This window comes from Caloenas nicobarica, chromosome 10 (genome assembly GCF_036013445.1).
Source record: "Caloenas nicobarica isolate bCalNic1 chromosome 10, bCalNic1.hap1, whole genome shotgun sequence".
Lineage (NCBI taxonomy): Eukaryota > Metazoa > Chordata > Aves > Columbiformes > Columbidae > Caloenas > Caloenas nicobarica.
In genome coordinates this window covers 12,428,447-12,455,612 of record NC_088254.1, presented here as the reverse complement: position 1 = coordinate 12,455,612, position 27,166 = coordinate 12,428,447, and the positions used below count along the sequence as shown (strand labels likewise).

At 40.0% G+C, this 27,166-nt stretch overlaps 1 protein-coding gene across 1 annotated transcript in view; it reads left to right on the top strand.

The window, feature by feature from the left end:
* Positions 1-27,166, top strand: part of FBN1 (fibrillin 1) — a 151,290-nt gene that overhangs the window by 86,122 nt on the left and 38,002 nt on the right. Inside the window, exons 19-32 of the mRNA XM_065641987.1 lie at positions 20-145; positions 3,284-3,409; positions 4,101-4,220; positions 5,208-5,345; positions 6,329-6,379; positions 8,967-9,092; positions 9,773-9,997; positions 11,279-11,404; positions 11,497-11,625; positions 12,112-12,237; positions 12,371-12,496; positions 13,429-13,551; positions 17,163-17,288; positions 18,124-18,249. Coding sequence (XP_065498059.1) covers positions 20-145; positions 3,284-3,409; positions 4,101-4,220; positions 5,208-5,345; positions 6,329-6,379; positions 8,967-9,092; positions 9,773-9,997; positions 11,279-11,404; positions 11,497-11,625; positions 12,112-12,237; positions 12,371-12,496; positions 13,429-13,551; positions 17,163-17,288; positions 18,124-18,249 — 1,794 coding nt within the window. The remainder of the gene's footprint in view (positions 1-19; positions 146-3,283; positions 3,410-4,100; positions 4,221-5,207; positions 5,346-6,328; positions 6,380-8,966; positions 9,093-9,772; positions 9,998-11,278; positions 11,405-11,496; positions 11,626-12,111; positions 12,238-12,370; positions 12,497-13,428; positions 13,552-17,162; positions 17,289-18,123; positions 18,250-27,166) is intronic.

Sequence of the window (27,166 nt, the reverse complement as noted above, 5' to 3'; positions counted from 1 at the left end):
GTTTTTTATCTTTGTGTAGATATTAATGAGTGCTTACTGGATACCGATCTCTGTCCAAATGGAAGGTGTGAGAATCTGCATGGAACATACAAATGTATTTGTAACCCTGGATATGAAGTGGATTCAACTGGGAAAAACTGCATTGGTATAAAATGTCCCATTTTTATTTTTGAACTTTGATGCTTGTTTTTATCCTCCTTCGCCTTTTTTTTCAGTGTTTCATCAGATCCACTACCTGCTTTTCTGATCCTTCTGGATGTTTCTGCTGAACTCTTGTTTTAATTTCAGTGCTTTGCAATGCTCATAAAATCCTCCACTGTGGGGCTGTAAGGGACCCTTGCCATCAGTGACTTAAATCACTGGCAACCGGGCAATAAATATCCAGTTCAGTTAAGTCCAGTGAACATGCACTCTGCAGTACCAATGTTTCTCGAAAAGAATTCAGATCCTGCAATTGCAGTGTACCACAGGAGGGGTCTAGGATCTCTGCTGTGCTAGGTGCCTCCAAGAGCAGTGGATTTAAGTAAAACTCCCAACTGATGATAAGAAGATAAGCATCCCATGTGCTACACAAGGCTTACGTGGTTTCTCCCAACTCTTGCTTTGGGGATGATTGCCTTTCAAGTTTCAGCCAGGGCTGCTGGTTTAACTGTGTTAAGTGTACTGGCCAGACACAGGAAAATTTAGTGTCATTGGAAGCACCAGCAGAATCTGATGGCATGTGTGTCTCAGAGTAGGGCTGGTTTCCTGTGTTATAAAAGTGAAAAAAATCTAAAGCCAAATTCTTCATCACAGAAAAGGTGATACAGGTTCTTCTTGCTCCTTAGAGGTGACCAGTGGAAGCACTGTAGCATGGGATAAAAAGAATTCAAATAAGTAGCAGTCCAGTGTCTTCTCACACTATCTTGGATGTTAAATAAACCATCAGATACCTGCAAACTCCTGTTGCAAATTTTAATTCTGACAATTTTCTTGTTCTATTACATGGTCCCATTGAAAGCCCATAACTTAAAACCCTTTAGATCCCTTTCTTCCACTCCTTCATTAGTGCATTGTTCCAAAACTCCTTTGCACAACTCATTAGAAATTTCTTCTGGTTTCCTGTTAAAATTTGTGACCATTTTATCACTAGCTGATGTTGTACTAATATTATCCTTTGACTTAGCACCATTTCAGCACTTATCCCCAAAGTATTTATAAAGAGTTATCATATCCTTTCTCAAACTTTTTAGCTAAACTATCCACACTTTAGAGAGCCTTCAGCCTTGTGTTGATCACGGCTGATCTGAGCAGTGTATGCAGCATTCTGATGAGATCTGATCAGTGCCTTGTATAGTGGTGCCAGTAATTCTCCATTGCCCCTAGGAAAAGCCTGCTTATAGTGACTCTAGAGTGTATTAGCCATTTCTTAAATACATGTTATCACTTGGGACCAAAGTCAGTCTCTAATTGGGAGTTACATCCAGAGTTTCCTATTCTCCATAGCCTTCAACTGATGTGTTCTGGTTTATAACATGTTATTGTTATTGGTCCCTAATTGCAAGGTTTTGAATGTTGATGATTATATTTCATCCTATTTCTCTCATTCACATAGTCAAGATTAATTTAGTCTTGCATGATTATTGGAATTAACTTCCAGCTTGGTGTTGTCCACAGTTTTTGATACCATTCAATTTTTATTTCTACATTGCAATGAATATTTTATAGGATCTCTGAAAGGCATGGCTAATATCCTCTTTCCATCGTGATTACTCTGCTTTTTAATATACCCTACTGTAATCTCCCCTTCAGCCAGCTCTGGAGCCACCTCAAGCTTCTTAAATTCCTTCCTGTTATGTCCAGCTTACATAATAATTTTATTTGGGTTCTGTATTCTCTACTTAAACCTAAACAGCTTAAGTCATCTGTGTTATCCCAGTCTAAACTATCCACTATCTTATTTTTGAAAATATAAGCGTCGATCTGTCTTTGATAAAATTCATGCTGTAATTCATCCCATTTTCCCATTTGTTTCTTTGGCTTTAATTATCCATGTCCCATTTCAGTGTCGGCCCATAGCTCGTGGCATCCCTTCTCTTCTCCCCATCCATCTGTGAGTCTTCCAACTGCTCCTCAGCCCACCCTGTTGCAGCCCACATCCATGCTCCATCACAGCTGTTTCCCATTCTTCCATAATGTTCCACCTGGCCCTCTCTCAATTTTTCTGAACTCCTGTGAAGCTTCCCACACGGTCTGTTTTATTCTGCAAATCTCCCTGCTTTTCCTAGGTCTTTTGCTGTTCCCAGCTGCTGCGCTTGACCCTCTGAGTCTTCCCAACTTCTCTCAACACTTTCTGAGGCCTCTCTGATTTAGCCAATTGTTCCTGTCTGCTCTTGGGGTCTCCTGCTCTTCACCTGCCATTTATGGCCCATTGCCACCTTCTTGCAACTTCTCTCTAATGACCACAGCTCTTCCAATGATTTCCTAAGGGCTCTTGAAATTTAGCACTAGCATTTCTATGTAAATTTTTCACCTCTGAAGCAAGTGTAGACTTACATTGGCCTTGTTAACCATAACATCTAAGACAGTTCAGAGCCAGCTTGGAAAAAATGGTGATTTAAAGACCAGGATGACCGGCAAAGCTTTCCAAACCAATCCTCTCATCACTTCTTTTGTGACTGTGGGGGCTGCTGCGCATGGAATCAGAGACTGCATAGACCTATTCCACAATATAAGCAAGATGAAAGCGTGATTCCCAGCTTTATTTTGAACCATGGTGTGGCTGTCACAAATTATGAATATGTGTAGAAAGGAAGTACAAGCTCTTATAAAAGCAAACCAGCCCACTGAAGAATAAAGCTCAGGAAAAAGTCAACAAAAATATATAAAGAAAGTTTTTTATTTTTACCTATTTAGTAAACAAGATTAGAATATTATTTTTTCTCTAGGTGATATTTGTGTGGTTTGAATTAATATCATTATTATTGTTTCCATTATTTTAATGATAGTTTTCATGAAGAAGGAAGGTGCAGTAAGTAGGATCTTTACTGTTACTTATTTGGAATGGTCATTTCCATTTGAAATAATTCCAAGCCTATTGTCTACTAAAAGAATCTAGAAATCTTTTTAGTGTCTTTAAAAAACAGTGTAAGTTTTGTGTGAGTATTTTTTCTCTCTCTTTCTTTGTCCCCTCTCTCCACATACACAAAATCTAATTAAATGTGGCTGTTGGGAAGAAAATTCTGTCCTGGCTTCTATTCCAGAAATGTTTTCTTTCTTAAAAAGTTCTTGATTTTCATTATAGACATTGATGAATGTGCGCTGAACATGCTGCTTTGTGACAATGGGCAATGCAGAAATACCCCTGGAAGTTTCACCTGCACCTGTCCGAAAGGATTTGTATACACTCCTGACCTAAAGACATGTGAAGGTAACTGGTAACACTCCATTTCATCCCAGTTTTATTCATTTGGATTGTTCTCAGATTGTTCCAGGAATACTTTGAACCTTGATAAGGATATAATGTGTAGACCAAAAAAAAAAACCAAAAACCAAAAAAAACCCCAACCAAACCACCAAACCAAACCAAAAGAAATTATATGGGGAAGAAGAGGAATGAGGAGAGACAAGGCCAAAATGGAAGCATGAGATAATCTCATGGAACAGCCTGTATTAGATCTGTAGTAGCACTCTCCACAGTGACTACTAGCAGTGGGCCCACACTGTGCCAAAGGTGAGAAGAACCAAGTTTCACAAATTTGTTATCTGTGTGGAGGACAGAGCCAGACGGCTCCAGTTTGGACCCTTTTTGAGCCACAGACAGGACGTGTATCAGATCATTTAAACAACACTGTCTATCACCACAAAGCAGAGCAATAGCTGGATATCATTGAAAAATGAGATGCTGCTTCCAAGTTCAGTGTTTTAATGTTCTGATGTTTGGGTCTGTCTTTAGGACACATGCGTCATTAGTCTGTTGTGAAGAGTTTCATAACAGAGAAACAGAATATCAGGAAAACTGGCCATGAGGAAAGCTTCTTCCTTATTTTCCTAAGCTGAAAAAGGCCATGTGTATTTTTTTTTACTGCTTCCCAGCACTAACAGCAGTGTTTCTCTTCTAGATATTGATGAGTGTGAATCTAACCCCTGTGTTAATGGGGTGTGCAAAAACACACCAGGCTCTTTTGCTTGTGAATGTTCTCCTGAAAGTACTTTGGATACAACCAGAACCATCTGCATAGGTATTTATTCTTCTCAAGTTTTTATGTTTGCTGGTTGAAAATGTCCAGTGACCTACAAACATTGTATTATAAGCCGTGTTTAGAAAATAATTAAAAATAACTTGTGCAGATAAATTAAGTGGAAAACATTACAGAAATGATGTTAAGTGTTTGTTTTCACCATTGCTGTGGGTACATAAAGTGTGACTAGCACTTGGGAGCCTGGTGTGCTTCCATGTCAAATTTGAAAGATAGATGAATTTTTTTTTGGTAACAAATATAGAAATGTTATGACTACTTCTTCAGGACTATGCTCACCCACTTAATTCCGCCTGCAAGAGGGATGGACGTGTTCTTGTTAAGATCTGTGCTCTGGAAAGGCCACTTTTCTATTCGAGATGGAGCATGCATAAGTTGTGTGCAGTCCAGAGCAGCTCAAGAGCAGCCACAGACAATGCTGTGACTCAGATACTCTGTGGACTCACAATTTCTTCCCTTACCTGTTCTGGAGGGAGAGTAATTTATAGCTGTTGCCTAGTCAGTGAGGCAAACTGCGGAACTATAGCTCTGTCTGATCCTTGGGTATCTCCTGCCACTCCCTATGTGGGAAGATCAGATATCCAGACTGAGGGATCTAATAAATTAATGGAAGAGCTAGAAAGGGTTCATGTCCACCCCGTTCTTCTGCATGTGCCTCTAGTCTGAGTCATAATAAATGCAATGCCTCAGATCTTGAATGGTGTTGAGATACTCCCTGTTAAGGTTAATAAGCATAAACTAGGATTTGCAAGGGCTCTGTGCTGGGATGATTTCAGGCTATAGTCCAGCATAGAGAAGGATAAATTAAAAGCTTTTGAAATAAAGACAGATCTGATGTAGTTAGTTATAATGAAAGGATGATTCTTTTTCGTGGTTAAATTCAAGCATGTTTGCAGATACATTGATGTATAATGCTAAACAATCTGCATGACAATACATTGATTTTTCTTTTTTTTTTTTCCCAAACAGAAACTGTTAAGGGTACCTGTTGGCAGAACATAGTGGATGGAAGATGTGAAATAAATATCAATGGAGCAACTCTGAAGTCCCAGTGCTGTTCCTCACTAGGTGCTGCTTGGGGAAGCCCGTGTACACCATGTGAACGAGGTAACGCTGTTAATTTTTCTCAGGAACCTAGGGTTTTTCCTGTTCTGAGGTTGGTCCAGATTATTGGCAAAGAAGTTTGGGCACAGGTTAGACAACTTTTTCTCTTATCAAGGACTCGTTCCTTATTTGGTCTGAAAATGAGAAATCTTAATATCTGAGAGGCAGCATGTAGCTATAGAAGGTTCTAACTTTGGATTTTATAGTGAACATTTACAAGTTTAAATTCTGAAGGGAAGGGACCACACCTACAGTCTGTAACTTGCAGCATTACTTTCGCATGGTTTGTCATAATTAGTGATCGAGAGTTCCTAATGATGTAGCAATAGATACATGTTCCCCAGAGCTCCCAAGAAAATGTTTGCAACAAATGGATCTTTGGTGTGGTAATGGAGGGAGGAGAGGGAGTAGCCCTTGTCATTATACTCTGTAGATTAACTGATGACCTAGAGAATCATAGAGCTGATGGATTGATATCTTTACATATTCACTTGATAATTAGACTGAACTGTGGGACGAGCTGGGAACCCAGGGATGAGCTGATGAATGCAGAAATGTGTGTGGGTTGTTATTTCTATATGCTGAAAGCTGCTTGTTTGCTCAAATCTTTAGTTAAATTCCTCCTGTATATCTTAGCAGAATTCATCCTCATCCACCCGTGGTAAATAGGGCTGTAATGTGCTGGGATCAACTTAAATGAATTAATTGATTTGAATGAACCAGGAATCATATAACCACTTTTGGATTAGCTAGCCATAACACATGGGAAGCAAAAGAGGATAATGGCTGGCGCTCTGTATAGTTTATGTAGTTGCCCCGTGTTATCTCTTTATTATTTCAGAAAATACTGAGATGCTGTCTAAGTACTCAGACTTCTCATAGCAATAAACTCCAGACAATATTTCACATGATCAGTTTTGCACAATAAGTTAATAGTGAGTTTTGGACTGTAGCATTCTAAAAGTTCACTTTTGTTTGTTTTACAGACCCAATATGTCAAAAGGGATATTCAAGAATAAGAGGAACATTGTGTGAAGGTATTTATTGTTGCATTAACATAAATCAGAGCTTGAATGAAGAAATGCCAGTGTTTTGATTTAAGTGGTTAATTTAGCATAGAGGAACAGTATGCCAGATTCCTACCTCATGTAAGTTCCATTGACTTTATTAGCGTTAAGTCAGGGATGAATTTGGTTTCAGGTTGTTTAACATTCCTACATACTCACAGTTTATCTCAAAGTACACACTTGCAAATATAGTGTCTACCAGTATAAGAACATGGTTCTCATTATATATATGTTATATATACTGTTAACTGGGTAACCTATTTGGGCAAAGTATGCATCTTATATATGTTATAAACCATGGCATTATTGATACAATGGATATAAGCCATGGCTATGCTTTAGAAAAAGAATGTTTAAAGACTATATTTCACATGAAAGTGGTTTGTGGTTTTGTTTGTTTGTTTGTTTTTAACCTTGACTTTCTTCCATGCAACGTTATCTGAAATCAGACACATTCCAAAGCATTGTTTCATTGTCTTATTTAAAAGAAAAAAAAAGGCATCGGGACACAGTTAAACTTACTTAAAGAAAAGGTTGAAGATTTTTAAAATGTGTAGCTTTTTGCCTGGTGTGAGAATTGAAGGTCCCACCCTATTTCATCTTTATTTGAATTGATTTGAACCCCTGGCAAAGTGTTGCATATTTCCATAATATGCAGAAGCTCAGAGAGTCTCAAACTGCTGTGGGTCATCCTGACTGACAACATCTGACATGACACTGCAGTTAAAATATTTTTTAAGAATTACTCCCATATGTAGCTTCCATAAAGAAACATTGTTTTTTCTTTTTATAAAAAATAAAATAAAACAACAAAAAAAGAGAAAATAAAATAAAAAAGAGGAACACCCTCACACATATTCTTTGCTTTCCAAATGATGACTGAATATCTTGGCACGTCTGTGCTGCAGACCCACTGTACATAACTTATCTGACCTCAGCAACACTTTCTGGAGTGTGTAACTGAAAGAAAAGGGGAAAGAAAAAAAAAAGTGGCCCCACCTATCTCTCTTCACAAGGAAAGTCTTAGAACATTTTCAACACTGCTAGGATGGAAAGTTTATCCTTCCAAGATGTAGACATAACTGTTTTCAGCATTTCCTTTACCAGCACTTTGGAGTACATCTATTACATGCTTTAAACTTTCTCATTTCAGTGGGACCTGGATAGCCCCAGATTTTTCAAAGCAGTTTCCCCTGCTTTTAGCGTACTGAAGCTGTATTTGGGTTTCAACCAATGTAAGCATTTTTCAAGACAGGGGAAGATCTCTAGGAAATTTACTGGCAAGTGAAAGACAGGACAAGGAAGTTTAGTTCCCAAAAGGTGATACTCAGTTCTCCCATACACAGCCCATGTCAAATGAGTAACGGACCTTGTGCAAGCAAACAAACTGAGTTGGCAGCGTTCCTCGAGTCTACGGGTGAGCCCTGGAGCTGTCAGCTGGAATATGGCTCATGGGCCATGAACTGTGTTTCAGTGGTTTCTAATAGTCCACTGGTTTTACTTCCTGCCTTCCAGTCAGTGTGGGCCTTTTATTTATAATGTCTGTTCAAGGGCAGAGGCCACTGATGTCTCCCCCATGTTTATCCTCCACCCTGCTCCATGTGGTCTGAGAGCTGCAGAGTCTCTCCACACCACGAGTTTCATCTGGAAGTCCAGCAGGTCCAGCCTACTCACTCCTTTATTATTCATGAGTGTTCAGCTATAGAGTATCAGAGTGATTCTTTTCTCATTTCTTGTCCTTATCCTCTCCTGTCTTAAAAATTGTCATGCTTCATCTTTGGCCATGTTAATGCTGGTGACTTTTCCTAAAGGCGGTTGTGAAGCATATGCTTTTCACAAAGGATACTGGTGGGAGGACCCCATGCTCAGATTACTAAACATTTATTTAAGATCAGGCCAAGTTAACACAGCTAATCAAATTATCCTTACCCAAAAGTGCTAAATTTGCCACTTAAATATAGAAATATAATCTTTACTTAATGAAGTCAAACTCTGTGTGGAGTCATAAGGAGTTCATTTTCATCTATATAAAGTTACTAATTGCTGACAAGGGGCCAGATTTCAAACAATGTTATAGTTTCCAGACACGCAGAGGTATACCTGATAAGACACAAACATCAAAAATACAAACATTTTTTAAAAGTTTCAAAATAGAGCATAACTTAATCTGGTTGGAATAATGCATAATCTCATCATGCACTTACCTTTTTCTTTCTTTGCCCATTTGCTTCAAAAATCTGGCCCACAGTGAGTATGAAAATTGATAATGCACTTCCTTTTTTTGTTACTTTTCAGGTTAATTTCAATACATATGGGAATGGCATATGGCATCATATAAAAAATTATTTCTAATCACAGCATTTTTCTGTAATTAATTGGTTCTGGCTGACTTGCATAGGAAATCCTAAATATTTGGAATTTTGTCAGGCCATGCAAACTGCTGTGGTTTTACATTTTATCCTAAAAACCAAACATTAGAATGTTCATATTTTTTTTCTGATTTGTTCATGTTTTGCATGCTAGTGATTACTTTTATTCACATTTTGTTTGGAAATAGATGTAAACGAATGTGAGGTGTTTCCTGGAGTCTGTACAAATGGGCAGTGTGTCAATACCTTGGGATCGTTTGTTTGCCAGTGCCCCAATGGAATGACTCTAGACGCTTCTGGACGAACATGTCTTGGTAGGTATTAATTCCATTTACAGGTCTTCTAGTCGAGAGCAAATCTGTGTGGTAAGCAATGTTTGCACTGCATGTTTTCTTACAAGTAAGGCAAATTATTTCTGGCCACATAAGTAATTTCCAAATGGAATCAATCAGGGACATGAACTTGGTTCAACTGGAATATGAACAGATTCCAATGGTAGTAGCTAAAGCCTATCACCATCTGCAAGCTGTTGAATATCATAGATTTAATTCCTTACAGATCATCTGCGCTTTTAGCACTCTTCATCAGCAGCCCCACTGAAATCGCTGAGGTGGAAGAATGGTGGGGGGACCATTGTGGGCCAGGACTTGGGCATCTGAGGAGGGATGTGTTGTTGCTAGCACACCATATGCCTTAATGGAGGGTGCAACACAATATCAAACTTTTGTATGCTGTCCATCCAAAGCACCTTGGATTACCTTTATGGTAATAAATGCCTAAGATTTGTCTCAGAACAAGGTGTAGCTTGTAGTAGATAAAAGGCCTTACGTAGTTATGGTAAGCTGGAGTACTTAAAATCCTCTTCTGTTCCAAAATTTACTACAAGTGTTGAGCACCATTTTTCAGAATGGTGTTTTGAGCTTACTTCAACTCTTATCTGTGGGGAACTAAATTTTCTCTTTCTCTCTCAACATGTTGTTCAATTGCCCAACAGACATTCGTTTGGAGAGTTGCTACCTGCAGCATGAAGATGAGCAATGCACCTCCCAGATCCCAGGCCGACACCGGATGGATGCTTGCTGCTGTTCCGTGGGGGCAGCGTGGGGCTTTGACTGTGAGGAGTGTCCTCTGAAGGGATCACCTGAATATGAAGCTCTTTGTCCAAGAGGATCTGGGTTCTCTACAAAGATAGAGATAACTGGGAAACCTTTCTCTAAAGGTATGTGATCCATTTGTGATTTGTTGCCAGAAAATCCTGCTGGCTTTTCCTTTTACTCTTCCCTTGGACAATTCATGTGAGTTTGAAGATTTCAGTGGTAGTCATTCACTTCACTCACCTTAAGGCACAATTGAAAATCTGATTAGATTTCATGGAAATGAAAGCCAAAATAAAACAGAAGATAATATAGTCTGTGTCACAGGCCATTAAATCCATATAATACTGCAGCTTCAAAATGCTAAATTTGTGTCTCTACTAGAGAGGTTAAATTGTGCCTGATTTTGCCTCCTGTGTTGCATCTAATGGCACATCTGGCTGATGGAATAGCTTTGAAAACCTGGTACCTTATAGTACAGGAACTGGAACAAACTGAGCAGTCAGCTTTGGATGCAGTGAAATAGCAGTCTTTCTTACCCGTACAGGGTGCAACAACTTTAATTCTACTGTGGAGCTAGCAAGGGAGGGTGAATAATTTTGGGAATTTCTTGTGGAACTACTTGTAGAGAAAAATGTTTCTAGGGTAACAGCTCAAATCAGCAGAATCTAATTTACTGTAAACCAACTCTTGTTTATGACTATTGTTGGTATACTTCCAGCATTAAATTAAATTTCACACAGTGACACCCTAGCATCATGTGCTGAAAGCCATCTTTCCAGGGTTACCAGTGGGGTTAAGCTGGACAATGTCAGAAGCACAAAGGAGTATGAATATATTTATAAAGAAAGCCACTTACCCAAAACCTAAAGATTTGGAAGTCCGAAAGGAGGGGAAAATATATACGAATGAAAAGTACTGTTGTTGGTTTCAGCCTTACTTTTACAAACAGTTACTAAGCCATTAATTATCCATAAAGAAAAGTGACATGTGCTTTTATTTATGCTCATTATATTTTCAGTGACTCATGTAAGTCACATTTTTTTCTCAGAAACCAGAAGACAGAGTGGTTCTTTTGGAAGCACCCTTTGCCCTTGTGGATCTGATCCTCTGTCCACTGAAATCTTACTGTTGACTTCTGTGAGCTGCAGATCAGATCCTGCAGGAAAAAGGGGAGAGTAATAGCATTTTATGGCAGAAAGTGCTCTTGGTAGTGGCAGTGCAGACTGTCTCCATTGTTGCTTAGGTGGAAGCCAGTATCAGTTTATGTAGTGTGGTCTGCAGTTTTCCCAAGAGGAGGGGTCGTTTTCGTGAGAAAGGATGAGCTCTGAAGTTGGCATTATTCTTATATGAGCTGGTTTTGTATGAAGTGATAACATCATATGTCCTTACTGTTTCATTTTTAGATATCAATGAATGTAAAATGGTCCCCAGTCTTTGTACTCATGGAAAATGCAGAAATACCATTGGTAGTTTTAAGTGTAGATGTGACAGTGGATTTGCCCTGGATTCTGAAGAGAGGAATTGCACAGGTAAACAGCATGGATGTATCTCTCAGAACTTTGATTTGCAAAGGAAAAACTGGACTCCTTTGAAAATACCGTGAATGTGTTTTGTGTTACAGATATTGATGAATGCCGCATCTCTCCTGATCTTTGTGGCCAAGGCATCTGTGTCAATACTCCTGGAGACTTTGAATGTGAATGTTTTGAAGGCTATGAAAGTGGATTTATGATGATGAAAAACTGCATGGGTATGTTTTTTATAGGCCATAGATGTGCAATAATATGCTGTGTGCTAGTATGCTCTTCATGGTTTTGGTTTTGTTTTTTAAGGTTTCATCATGTCTGGGTTTAAGTCTCTCCCATTTTGTGAGTCTTATTAAAGCTCACTTTAACTTGATTTCCACCCCCAATGTGACTTTGCTGCTTTTGCAAGATGCCAAAGCATCAATGAGCAAGTGTCAAGATTGTAGGATGTTAATTTATCCCCACAATCTCCATTTTGCTAAGTGGGATATTATCTTGAACTTTGAAGGTAGAGTAGACGAAAATTTAGAAGCAGCCTTTTTTGATTTATTCATTTAAAAAAATTGTTTTAACTGCACTGTCGTGTAAGGGATAACTCCAGAGCCAATGTAGCAGATGGTGCTGTGATGGGTAGCAGACAATGGTGATGGACAGGCTGCCGCTGTGGCGGTGCTGGCCCCGCAGTGATATGAATTCCCTTCTCTCTACAGACATTGATGAGTGTCAGCGCAATCCCCTTCTCTGCCGAGGTGGCACCTGCATCAACACAGAGGGAAGCTTTCGGTGCGATTGTCCTCCAGGCCATCAGATATCACCAAATATCTCTGCTTGTATAGGTGAGACATGCAGGCAAATTCACTATTGTGCACACCTTTTTATACTGCTCTTGTGCTGCACATGCATTTACAATGTTTGCTTTAGTATCATTTTAATTCAGACTTCAAATGCACTCATTTTCTTTTGCAACAGACATTAATGAATGTGACCTAAGCACCAACCTGTGCCGAAATGGACATTGTGTCAACCTGATTGGAAAGTATCAGTGTGCTTGCAACCCTGGGTATCAGTCCACGCCTGACAAGTTGTATTGTGTTGGTAAGGACAAAATCTACAGGGGATCTCTAGGGAACAGAGAAGATAAAAGACAAATAATTGTTTTGGTTTTAGTAGTTCTATAAAGACATTTTAAACTGTGATTCAAAAATCTAGTACAGTCTGTCAAAATAGTAGGCAAAAAACTCAAAATGTGCACATCCGTTACTTGCCATGAATGAAATTATGGCAGCATTACAGTTAACTGGGTAATAGCTTATTTTTTCTAGTAAATCAATCATGATGCATAAAATAGCATAGTACTTTAAATAGCCTAAGACTTCAGACTTCAGTCATTAAGAGGGAATACCTTGTTAAATCCTGACATTATTAAAAATTGGCATTCCTGACAGACCATGGAGTAGAATCATGTGGTTCAATTTAATTTTTCCTAATTTGATCTGTAGTTGTCTCAAATGTAGGGCCTTTCCTGTAACTGCTTCCTAAAGCCACATTTTATAGATGACATTTAGCTTAAATCATGTATTGTGCACTCTTTTATATGCATACATTTTATTGCACCATGGAAAAATCCACTGGCTTTATGGTGCATCCTTTTATATGCATTTTGTTGTGCTATGGGAGTTCAGGAAAAAAACACTGGCTTTAATTCTGCCTGGTAGATAATTTTTCCCTTGATCTTTACAAAAACATTGTTGCCTTCATGATACTGGGGTAACCCAACAGTGGTATTTTTACATGTAGAAAAAGAACTGCAGAGGTATTTGTATATGCAGGCAGGTATCACCTCTTTCCCTCCCTGATTTGCCTGACGTCCATCCCAATTCCTGTATTTGCAAACACTTGAATGTTCAAGGAGTGTGCAAATATCAAGTGTGGATTCTGGATTGATGCTGTTCTGGAAAGTGTGTCCTTGAAAGGTGCTTTAAAGTAAAAGGTATTGTGGGTTTTAACTGTAGTTTTCTCCTTTTTAGATATCGATGAGTGCAGTATAATGAATGGTGGCTGTGAGAACTTCTGTACAAACTCGGAGGGCAGCTATGAATGTAGCTGTCAACAAGGCTTTGCACTCATGCCAGACCACAGGACATGCACTGGTAAGGGAGATTTTGGGAACTTTTCTGCTGGAAGGGTTCATTTCAGTAGTTTAAAATGGAACCTTCTCTTTAAGATGAAAGCTATCATAACAAATTTCCTGTAAAAACAAAAACAACACAATTAATGCATAGAAAGTGAAGTTCTTTTTCTAAAGTAAACATCTCCAGAGTATCAGTATTGGACAACCGCAGACTGTATTGCTTTGAAGGGAATTGACTCTTCAGGATTTCAGAAAGTGTACAAGTTGATTCTGAGTTTGGTAACAAAAAGCTGTAATTTTTTTCAGTGGGAGATACATTTTCTCCCTTAAAATATTGTATTAGATCCAAATCCAAAATGTGTTGAAGTCAATGGAAAGAGTCATTATAAACATAAGCCCAAATGCTCTGCATGTGTACTGTATGGTTATATTGGAGAGATAATAGACAGAAATGCTAGAAAAGGAGCTGATCGCCCTCGTCTGTGGTTGTGTGGGATCTACTCCTAAGCAAGCAAGAAAATTCCTATTTTTAATTCTTTGTTCAGTCAAATGCAAGTGTGCTGTACTACTACAAAACCAAATGACTTTCAGACAAATTGGAATCTGAATAGTGTGAGTCTTTCTTAGGAAACAGTTCTCTTGCACTCTAAATGGGGTTTGTGAGAAAATTTTCAGAGCTCTAACAGCTGGGCGGTCTCCTTTGGGAGTCTGGAAGTCGTAATCCCATTAAGTGAATTGTACTGGGTGATTTCCACATAGGTTACTGGAAAGATAATTAGACCCTACTCCTCTCTTACCTCTTGCTGCACAACCACTGGCCGCTGAGGCATGTGAATATTTGCTAGCTGTTTGCCAGTTCCATCCAAGAGTCCCTTGAAGAGCATGAGAAATACAACAGGGTTAATCCCTTGGAATAGAATTGCCTTTATAGTTGAACAAATGGGGAGTTTTCTATACTGAATTAATAGAGAAAGCTCACATTTAGAATTTGTAAATATTTATAGACCTCTGACCAGGGTCTCAATTACCCTGAGGCCACTCGCTACCATTCCAAAAGATAAAAGAGCCTTAAAGCATAGTTAAACACAGTTCACACTCCCATTGTATCGTACACTGTCAGAAACATGTAAAGTAGCCAGTCTTCAGCAAGCATCACCCCCTTGTTCTAGAAAAGGCACGTTTGTACAAAAACTTGCCCAAACATTGGTATTTGGGGTACTTTTTCAGTGCAAAAATAAAACCAGTTGATCAAAATTGTGCTTCAGCCAAAATCTAAGCCCAAGTGAGAGGATTAGAGGGACATGAGAGGGAAGGGAAGATGAGGGGAGTAGGAATCTCTGAGCCACTTTTCTGTTTTCATCTTCTTGGCTTGACTGGGTACACTGGGGACCAGATGACCCCAGTGTGTACTTGGACAGTCTTGGGGATCTCAAGTCTACTGGCTAGAAACAGTTCTGTGCTTTACTCCTGCTTGCCCTTAGCCACTCAAAGACATCTCTAAATCCAAAACCAAAGTGGATCATTTAGAGCATCTTCCTGTGTATTAAACTAAAAATTTTGGAATAGAAAACTATTATCTCGCCCTTCTCTAAATTAAAAAGGAAGGAAGCAATTGCCTTTGCTGTGAGGAGGGGATGGTTTCTTGGTGGTTTTGTCCACACGTTAACTTGACCATAAACATGTCTGTAGAAGTCTGTAGTCAGGTCTTACCTGGGTGACGAAAAAAACTCCACCTGATCTTAGTTGTGAATTTTTGCATATATGTATCCAGCCTGGATCTGAAAAATAGCATTTCATTCGTAGGCCAGCCACCAATAGCTATCGGCTATTCATTTTCGTACTGTTCTCTAAGAAAGACTTGAATGCGATAGTGAACACGTAAAAAGGTTTAAATAGCAGAAACACCAGACACCTTTGGATGTCAAGTCGAATTCTACTCAAGAAAATACCCAGAGATGTGAGGGGTCACCTTCACTACCCTTTTAGTATCTAAAAATACTACTTCCTTCCCTTGAGTAGACATTAATTACGTATATAAATATCTGGTGAATATTCAAAATCTGCATGCTGAAATTATGCCTCTGCCCAAACTGAGTGGAAAATACGAAAAAATATGTTTTGTGACATTTTTTACTCATTGCACTGAATATCTCGTTTTGCTGTGTTAGGTGTTTGTGCATGGTACAAGATTTGGTAGAACTGTGACCTGAGTTTGTGAAACACCTATTTTACATTTTCAGTTTGCTCTCTGTGTGAACATGTCTTTTATCTTTAACATCACACAAAGCTAGAAGCCATTACAGAATATATTTCTTGATAATTGAGCTGGTAAGAATGCTGTTCAGTTCAGTAGTAGGTCAGGTTTGAATTGGTGAGGTTATGCATCAATAATCAGCTCAATTAGGAGAAACAATAGGTTCTTTGTCAGCTGATTTTCCCCCAACTGTGAAATCAGTACAGTGACAGGTTAGCAAATAAAGTTCTTTATTTCTGTCACTATTATCCCCATCTCTAGAGCTTAATTTTGCATGTTAATTCAAATTCCATTCCAAATTAACATTTCCAGGCTAATGTCCATGCCAACATTATTTGCTTGTTAAGATGAACAGGGACTGGTCAGCCTTCTTCCTTGCAGAAGTTGTGTATCCACACAAGCACTAGCTGCTGGAAATACAGAAGAATAATGAACATAATATTTTAAGTTAAAGTGCGTTCATTTTCTGCAGCTGCATAATTACTGCAATCCACAATAGACTGGTCTGATAATGAGTTACACCCTTTCTCTTGGAGGGGGTTCCTGAATCTTGTCCTTTTTGTACTGATTTTTTTCCCATGGTGTCACTCGACAGAGTTTTTGATTTTTGCTCTTGCTGGTCTCTGTTGGTGCTGACACAGGGAGATTCTAGGGATTTTTACAAGGAACACTAATATAACCCCAGGGACTCTGAAAGATTCCAGATCTTAGCATGGCTGCATTAATATAATAAAGCGTCTGCTTCTGCAGCTTGGCCCCAGTCAATGATGGCCAGTTTCATTAATTGAGAAAACAACATGCTAAAGAATGTAACTATATGGGCTGGCCTGGCCAGTCAGCTGAAATGCTGAAAAAACCCCATAAAATCGCTTAGTGAAATAAATGTACGTAGTGTAATTATTCCCATCACGAGTTTGACTCTGCGTTTCCAGTGTGTCACCACCCGTGAGACCCGTAGAGGTATTCTGCATGTACGATGGCTTTTTTAAGCTCTGTAAAGTCCAGTATTTTTGTCACTGAATTTGACTTCAGAGCTTCCATTGATTTCGACAATGATGGATTGTATCCAAGAATCTCCAGTTGTATGTGGCCATGTGGTGTGATAAAGGTTCTGTATTTTTTTTTTCATGTCACTGACTTTTCTACCTACAAAGTTGATTCCTGTTCCGTTTGGAGTCAGAGAGGAATATTTGCCATTGACTTTAGCTGCAGACAAGGAGGTTCCTCATCAGGACAATTTTGCAATGTACAGTTCAATTATTTGCAAGGATTCAATCTTCATCATGTTTATCAAGGCATTATAATGCTTGCTTGCCATGATATGGTTAGTTGCATTCAATAAAGGTAGCATATTTTAATGTAATTTTTCCCTGTAGACATCGATGAGTGTGAAGACAATCCTAACATCTGTGATGGAGGCCAGTGTACAAACATCCCAGGAGAATACAGGTGCCTTTGCTATGATGGATTCATGGCATCTGAAGACATGAAGACTTGCATAGGTAAGTGAAAGTACATATTTTCCAATCTCCATTAACTAGGGAAAAATTATTTATTAAGGCATTACTTCCAAGTAGACAGACAATGATATTTAAAGAGTATTGATTTTACACCCTAATTTTGGCCACCTGACCATAGGACAAGCCCCATTACACAAGCTATGTTTATCAAATGCAGATGTAATCTCTGTATATCGCTGTAGATTGGGATGCAAACATGGAGATCTATAGCATCATATCTTTGGGTCCTCTTCCAGTGAGTGATTTGAGCAGCTCAGATGAGAGTGCTTGCAGAAAGGAACTGCTGGTAGGTGACGCTGCAGAGAGTTTGTAGAAAGATAAATCACCAGTGCTGATTTAAACTTGTCTCTGAGACAAAACTATGTGCAAGTGCTGTACCTTGGTAGAACAAAGTCATGAAACAATGTACCTCCAAAACAAAATTTTCACATGTAAATTAAAAATCTGGAGTTTATTTGAGGAGAAATGTTTGTACAAAACTAGTTAATATATGCATGCATGTGTGAATGTATATTCAAACACACACATACGTACACGTTGAAAGCATCAGTAAATAGTCATTCCTTGGATAATATGCTGAATCTTAGTCTCTGTTTTTAAGGAAAGTTGGAATTAAAGGTATGTTAATACAGACATGGTAATATAGCAGTGTTAAACCAGATCTCAAAATGTATGCTAGCTAAGGAATAGCTAATCTAAGCAGTTTTCATAGGCCCATTTTTGTACCAAAACATCATAACTCGAGAGATTTTCCCAGTTACTTTTTAAGAATTTTATTCAATAAATCTTAATTTCTTTTTTTTTTTTTTTTTTTTAGATGTCAATGAGTGTGATCTGCATCCAAACATCTGTCTGAGTGGAACCTGTGAGAATACAAAAGGCTCTTTTATCTGTCATTGTGATATGGGATATTCAGGCAAGAAAGGCTCAACTGGTTGCACGGGTATGTTTTAAAGTTTAATTATTAACTTTTAGTTAAACTTTTGAGTCTGCATGCCCTTTTCTCTAGTGTTCGAAACCTCCTCTCACTGTGATTCTTTTCACTTATTTGTGCTAAGTATTGTATCTCTTATCCAAATTCTCTCCGCTTGTGTTCTGCTCAAGTTCAGTGGCACAGCATTCAACTTGATGCTGCTTCTGCTGAAATGAGTGACAAAATGTCCACTGGGAACAAAATTTGGCTTATTACTGCATAGCTGTTAGTCTAAGAGAACAGAAAATGCCATGGCTTGTAACGTGATGGACTCCTGAGGACCTCAGTGCATTTGGATTAAATAATTGTGTACTGTGCATGCAAATAAACAGGTATCTGTCCCAGGCATTATTTTGGCAAACACAGATGGCTTGAAATATGTCCTAAAATAATTTTTCACTTTTTACAAAGTGACAACAGTACAACTACTCAACTACATTATATCAGCAAAATCAGAATTTGCATTATTTCGTGTATTGCCAACAAACAGAAATGAGATTCAAATATACAGGCTTTGAGGGCATGATATTAATAATCCTAGTGCTTGTGTCTCAAGCCAAGGTGTGGAGAGTCTTAGGCTTTGCCCAAATATAAATGCAAACATATGTTTAATATAATTTTTAATGTCGACTTAGGGTAAACACATTTCTGGCAATGTCTTTGAGACAAACTTTTATTCTTAGTCTGCCCTTATGGTATAGAGTTAATAATATACTTCTGTAAGTGACCCAAATATATGAAGCTGTTTTTTTACAGCTCACATTGAACAATCTGAGAGCTGGAGTTGTACTTTGCATATTGGACCACGGACGAATAGTTGTGCATTAGTAACAGCTGCCTTTGACTTACATATGAACTGATCTAAATCCAAGAAATCCCTAATTGTACCCCGTAGACCAACAGTTCAATGTTCTTTGTTTCTGTGCTAAATTATATGAAGATCTTCAGTGCTCTAGACCTGAAAAACCCTCGTGCTGATCAGTTACACGTGGTGCAGTGATCACTCCTAGCGTCATGAGGGATGGTCAAGAGCAGTCAGGGAAGATGAAACAAAACTGATGACACAAAACTGGGAGGAGTGGCTGACACGCTGGAGGGCTGTCCTGCCATCCAGCGAGACCTGGACAGGCTGGAGAGTTGGGCGGGGAAAAATGTAATGAAATATAACAAGGGCAAGTGTAGAGTCTTGCATCTGGGCAGGAACAACCCCAGGTTCCAGTATAGGTTGGGGAATGACCTATTAGAGAGCAGTGTAGGGGAAAGGGACCTGGGGGTCCTGGTGGACAGCAGGATGACCATGAGCCAGCACTGGGCCCTTGTGGCCAAGAAGGCCAATGGCATCCTGGGGTGTATTAGAAGGGGGGTGGTTAGTAGGTCGAGAGAGGTTCTCCTTCCCCTCTACTCTGCCCTGGTGAGACCTCATCTGGAATATTGTGTCCAGTTCTGGGCCCCTCACTTCAGGAAGGACAGGGAACTGCTGGAGAGAGTCCAGTGCAGGGCTACGAAGATGATGAAGGGAGTGGAGCATCTCCCTTATGAGGAAAGGCTGAGGGAGCTGGGGCTCTTGAGCCTGGAGAAGAGGAGACTGAGGGCTGACCTCATTAATGTTTATAAATATGTAAAGGGTGAGTGTCACGAGGATGGAGCCAGGCTCTTCTCAGTGACAACCAACGATAGGACAAGGGGCAATGGATACAAACTGGAACACAGGAGGTTCCACCTAAATTTGAGAAGAAACTTCGTCACAGTGAGGGTGACAGAGCCTGGAACGGGCTGCCTGGGGAGGTTGTGGAGTCTCCTTCTCTGGAGACATTCAAACCCGCCTGGACACCTTCCTGTGTAACCTCTTCTGGGTGTTCCTGCTCCAGTGGGAGGACTGGACTCAATGATCTTTTGAGGTCCCTTCCAATCCCTGACATTCTGTGATCCTGTGAAACAGCCATTAGAAGGCAAAAGATTGAAAAAGGTCATGGAGGCAGGGGAGGAATCTGAGGTATGCCTTCTGGGCAAGTGCCTGGAAATAGCCACCATTTTGGCATCATGTGACACAGGGTAATGGCAAATGTCCCAAGCAATACATTTTGTTAACAGAGAGGCAGGGAAATCCCTCCCTCCTGGTCTGGCCAAGCCCAGCCCTTTGGATGGACGCTGTCTGCCATGTGGGCTCTTCCCACTGCCTCGCACATCTTTACTGTTCCTTTAGCCCATCCTCTGCTGCTTTTGACCGTACGCCAGTGTCCCAGGGAGGATGGCGCTCACCAGGAAAACCACCAGGACACCTTAATTACAACAGATACTGTAGAGGGGCTCAGTAATTTGAAAGAGGACAGTGGTCTTAGAAAAAAAGCATGTTAAGTATCAATTATGCTGATACAGCTGAGATGGGATGGTACTCAAGATTTAAATAAGAAAAGGGAGGAAGCAGAGCAGGAGCTTTCTAGGTTGGTTTAATGCTGAAGAAACTGAGTGAATACCTGCCCTGTTGTGACCACAGTGTGCAGATTTTCACCTTCTGGTTTTTAAAAAGTCTGATTTACTGGTGGAAACCTTTTGGATTTCCCACCTCATGTTTGCACAGTGTTAGAGGAGAGCTGAAGTTCCCAGGTTCAGGTCCTATAGACCATGAGAGTATCCATCAGGGCTTCCTCTGGAGGGACCTTGCCAATAGCACCTTCACTCCAGGATTCAGTTCTTGTCTTAGAGACAGATCAAGAGTATCTACAGTTTTTAGGAACTCCCATGCAAAAAAATTAGAAAAATGTGTACATTGCTTTGAATGGGAGGTTCTCTGTTTCATGAGAACAACTAAATAACGTCCTCTGGGTTCCATTACAATTTTGTGTAAATATTTCAGTTCCCTAGTCATTACTGATTGTTTCCACTTTAACAAATAAACATGTTTTTTTGTTCTCTAATCATTTAACAGTATTCGGAATCCACCCACTGACTTACACTTCCATCCCACACAGATGTTAGTTCCCCCTCTCCGTGGTTCTCTAGTAAGAATGTGGACAGAGTTTAGTAGCAAAAATATAATTTAAAAAAAATATGCAGAAATATACATTGTAGATGCAGGTTTCCTAGGCAGAGTGGAATGAATGGTTTAATTTCAATTCACAAGGCAAACTGTGGCAAGACAGAGCAGTTCATTTTAGATTCTTCTAGGCAGGCAATGGTATGTAGCCACTAGAGAGAAGATTGCAAATTTTCCCCTGTCCCAGTTCCAGATTGCCTAGCTTTATGACAAATATCGTCTCAGCATTTTCTGTCAATAAAGTATACATGTACTTGTGCAGAGACGAAATCCTGTATTGGCACTTGCATTTGTATTTCGTGATACATCACCACTCTGGAGTATTGCCTGTAAATTTGCAATATTTCACTGTTGATGTAGAGCCATAGATTTACTTGCTTTGATATTTTCACAGAGGAACAAGTTCTTCTCTGACTCTCTTCCATCCATCTTTGCCAGCTGGGGCTGTGTGGACAAGACCTCCTGTTGGCTCCTGGTAGAGCTGTGCTTGCACAGGCTTGGGGCACTCTTCACAAGGTCAAGCTGAATGAGGTGAACTTGGGGGCAGACGTTGCCTGAGATGGTCATCAGATCACAACTAGGTGTGCTGTACAGGTCAGCTGGGTTTCTCCACAGCAGGCTCAGGGAGCTGGAGGGCTGAGACCAGGCTCTGATTCTGCAAGGGCCATGCTGGTGCTGTTTGGAGAAGGGCTAGTGAAGATGTTCAGCTGTGGCCTTGGTGTGGGGCGTGAGGTTAGAGAGCTTGGTCTTGAACATTACTTGCTATCACCCGGTGATGATGATGGTAGTGGATAAAGGGGTGCATACTGCATACTTGCATGGCTGACAATAACAGTTATAAAGAGAAGAATGCCTGATATGGTGAAGAGGTGAGCCCCCTCATTTGCTCTCAGAAATAGGTCTATAACGTTTTGAGACTTGTACAGCATGCTTGCCTCTCTTCCCTGCCTTTGGCCTCTGGCCATTAATAATACATTGTGGTTCAGTTTTGATGGCAAAAGAGAGTTCTGCTATCATTGAAGCAAATACGTTTCCCCTTATGAATCTGGGAGCTGGCTGTGTCAGGCCAAATACCAGAAGATAATATTAAGATGCTGGCCACCAAATGGGGGTATTACAGAAGGAGTATACTCTGAGTAGGCGTCTGTCCAGCAATAACATGCTGCGCCCCAGGCTGATGATGTAAGGATGGATAACAGGCAAGAACCAAACTGTCCCATGTGAAACTCCAAAGGTGCAGAGTGCTCAATGAAATCCAATAGTGATTCCAAAAGAGAAAACAATCTTACAGGTATAGAGATCAGAATAGGGGAATTTTTCCATATATTTTTCTACTTATGTGAGTGCTAAGTTGAAATTCAGTCCTCTCCCTCTGAAAAGCATTCCCTGTTACCTGCCTAATGACATGGGCAGTGACCCAGGAGGAGGAGATGCCTTGTGACTTCCACCAGGCGACTGGCCCTGTGGGAATCGGGCCCAAGCTTGAAATACCAGTGAAACGTCAGTGTGATAAAATGCACAGATATGCAGAGAGCGCCAAAACAATTAAAATGCCAGAAAATGCTTAAGGGATTTGCATAATTTCTGACAAACAGTATTGACTTACAGGTGGAGATTGAATTAAATTCACACTTCGCTAAGAATCCTTATAGACTATTGAAACTACAATGAAACCTAACAGAAAATGTAAATGGCACACAGAGTACCTTGAGGATTTCATGTCCTGTGATGAATGTGTGAGTTTTTGTGGTTATTGTTTACTCTCATTCTGTTCAAACGCAGAGGAATGACTTGGGTGTTTCCAGAGTATAGGTGAGAATACAGTGACTTATCCCCGTGCTCCTCTCTGGCCGAGTTTAATAATCCACTTCCAGACTGCACAGAGGTGTGCTGTGCACATACTGGCTAGTCGTTTCTTTCCTTTGGTTGCCACATTGCAAGCATAGTGCCAACATGACAGGTAAATATGACGTGTCTTTTTGTTGTGCGTCCACAGCCCTAAACATTTGTGTCTCTGTGATTAATGGGAAAGCTGCTTTATTAATTGCCAAAGGCTTGAGAGAAAAAATATTTGTGCAGAGAAGAGAACTGAAGGAGCCAACAAAGCAGAGTGACTGACAGTTTTTTTCCCCAGAGTACTTGGGATTGTTATGATGTCAGATCTGCATATTATTTATCATGCGTATTCTCATCTGTTGTAGGCAGACAACTCCCTTAGTATTAATGGGAGTTGTGCAATTGCAAAGCTGAGAACATGTGTGCAGCAGGACTGGGGCACAGTGGGACTGGCTGAGGATGCAGTGTCAGTCTCGGATTGGAATGTCTTTATTTTCCTTGGCTTGTCACGGCCTCATGCTAGAGGCAGGAGGAGAAGGTTGATATAAATCAGTGACTCACCCCTTTACTCTTCAGTGAAAATCCCCCTGAAGTCAGTGGGAATAGGCCATCATTGTGTGAAACCTTGACTTGAGTAGTGTCCTCCTGTGTGCTCTTTGGGTCATGATACCTTTACTCAGACTGAGTAATGCCTTTCCCTTCAAACAATTATATGAAAATAGTTGGAGTATTTGAATCACAGAATCACACAATGTCAGGGATTGGAAGGGACCTCAAAAGATTATCGAGTCCGATTGCCCCGCCGGAGCAGGAACACCTAGATGAGGCTACACAGGAAGGCGTCCAGGCGGGTTCGAATGTCTCCAGAGAAGGAGACTCCACAACCTCCCTGGGCAGCCTGTTCCAGTGTCTGTCACCCTCACTGAGAAGAAGTTTCTTCTCAAATTTAAGTGGAACCTCTTGTGTTCTAGTTTGAACCCACTTTGAAGACTGTAGTACTGTTTGTACTGCCATGCAGAGAGCACAATCTGAAGTCTTGGTCTCATTATTTATATTGAGTTAATTTTTCCCCTACAGAGCTCAACTTCTCCTTTTTGTTTCATTCTGTGAAGCCATAATTCAATACTTATGGCAACATAAATCCAGATTAAGCTCCAGTATAAGCAGGCATAAATTCCATTGATTTCACTGCCCCATTTACACAGGACCATGTTTGGTCTGAGATCTCTTTTGCCTTGGAAATAATTGCAATGCAATAAATTCAGGCTTATGACTCAGCTGTGCAGTGAAAGAAGAGAATAGGGATTATAGCAAACCAACATGAGTTAAATGCAGATAGCTTTGAAAATAAGTAAAATGTGTGATGAAGCCAGTGATGGTATTTTATATGCCTCAATCAGCTTTCATTTCTGTATCTGAAAACCTTTCCATACGTCAATGAAATAAGCCCTGCAGTGTCCCTATTAAGGTATATGGTAGAACAGATATTTTGCATTCCCTATTTGATCTTTACCCTAGCAAAAAGCATTGAAATCTATTGAATTTTTTTTCCTGTAAAAAGCTGAAAAAGGTTTTGGGATTTTTGTTCAAAGAGGGTAGAATGGCATTTCAGTGGATGATCTCTGAGAAAGTTGATTGCATTATAAATACCTGTGTTTGGATACAGATTTGTGCTCACAACTTTCAACCCTCAGGATTCCAGGCTTCTTAGTGTGTGTGTGTCAAACAGCTGATGGAGGAACCAGTGTCACGGTGCTTCTGAGAGATGCTAACGGGAGCTCTTGGGCGCAAAGTGTCAGCGGGTCAGTGCGAGATGGGATGGGATGGAGTCCATAGTCACTTTATGTAGAGTTGAAAATTTGTTTTAGATTGCCTTAAATTCGAGCCTGAGCATGACTTCATTGCAGTGTAGCTGTTCATGCAAGTTTCTGTTTGTGTTTGCTGATGGTTTAAAAAAAAATCTTGGCAGAAGCATCTCCACTGATGATGTTTCTTGTGTTGTTTTGCCGTGCTCGGCAGGGTATAAGGAAGCATGTGATTTTTTTAATGTTTTAAAGTATCAAACAATCAAATACAGTGCAATTTTAATGTTAGCAGTGGTTTAACAGTTTGGATTTTAAAATCATGTAAAGGTTAAAATATAGTGTGTTTGCCTCAGTTTTTTTATGTCAATGTATACTGTAGCTGACCTCTCCAAATTCCTTCTAGTCTTTCCCTTCAGTCCAAGCCAAAATGAGTTGTTTTTTCTGACCACCCTTAAGATATTTGACAGACACTAGTTTCCTGGTTAGGGTGATGTTATCTCCATATGAGTTTTTGCACATGCTAAAGACAAATATACTTTGAGATTATCTGCTCCTGACCCTTTTTTTAAGTTTTAAAAAGTAAGTGTCCCCATTAGCATGTTTTCAGGCTTGTTGGTACAGTCAACATTCATTAATATTAGATTCCAGCTCCAGCTGTTAGATTTAGATCTATATCTAGACTTCAGTATTCAGATTATGGGAATACTCATGTCTGGGGTTTTGATTCAGAACAATGCCTCATTTAGAAAGAAACCCAGAACAGTCAGATTGGATGCAGTTCCATTACACAGACTTAAAGAAAACAAAAACAACCCCAAAACCAACAACAACAACCACAACAACAAAAAACCCCACCAAACAAAAAAACCACCAACCAACCAACAAAACCCTAAACCAACAAGGGTTATTTCTGGACTTGAGTATTTAATTGTAGGGTGACAGACATATGCTGTCTGCTTCTCAGAGTTACATGTAGCCTTTGTGAAAAGGCAAAATACATGTACAGGGCATAGAGAAAGGACACAGAACCTTTCGTCTAAAGCAGAGTGAGTAGAAAAACCTAAGAACGGGTTATGAAGAAAACTATTAAGATGGTACCTGGACACTTTCCCCAATGGCTCCACTCTCTTGCCCTATTTAAAAAGCTTACTGGTTTTAGGGACAATGGTTGGGAAACTGAGGTCCGATTTTGGGGCTGAGAACCCCAAAGGTTGATGGCTGATGCTTTTTCTTAAACATCTTCTTGAGAGGGGTCTGAGCTGGATTTTTGTGTGTGGAATCATGCAGAGTTTGTGAGCTCTTTTCCCTCCCATCATCTATTGTACAGAATGAGGTGGTTTGGTTACTGCAACAGCAAAGGCACCTGTGAGGGCTGAAAAAGTTGATATAAATATTAAACAGCTTTATTTTAATTCTAGATAATTTACATCCTACATGGAAGTAAAGCACAGTTAGAGAGAGCTTGGTTACAGAAAGCACTATAAAATCCGTAGCTCAGATGTGTAAGAAAATTCCTGCCAGTTTTGTTTTAGTTACCAGTAGTAATTTCTGAAAACTTTGCCTTTGAGTTTATACATTCTCCAAGTACTTATGTGGGGCATTAATATTGTTTTATGACAAGGAAGAATGGAGGTTGGTTCAGGTTTTTTTCTGTCTATATATTTTGACATTGCCAGAGAATGCCCAAGAATGAAAATAAGGTGAAAATAGCAAGTAGTGAAATAGAATGTGCTGGCATAAATGCATATTTTGAATATTGGATGACTTGCTGCCTGGTGTCTCCAAGGATGCTGACTTTTTTCCACTGTGTTAGGTTTCCTGAGTTTTTAATAAACTGCATGCTTGGTAATCTTTGTGTCCATCAGCTATCAGGTTATATACAGTGGTACAGCTCATCCTCCACCTCCCACACAGTCTCTGGCAAAGCAGAACCCTGCTTCATTAACTGCCTGGGAGTAATCCTAGAAGGAGTTTGCAGGTGGTGCCCAGCTGGTGTTCATCAGCCTCCTTGCAGATTCGGTGGGGGCTGTGGAAGAGCTGCAGTCCAGGAGTCCCTGGGCAGTGGAGTTGCCTCTGAAACCTTTTAGCAAAACATGCAGTACAGAGTCACCCAAGTCCTACTCGGCAGGCTCCAGGACGGGCAGATGGGAAAGCTGTCGTCTTTCCCTCAGTCGTGTTAAGGTATGGGCAAGATACAAGCCAGTAAATTGTA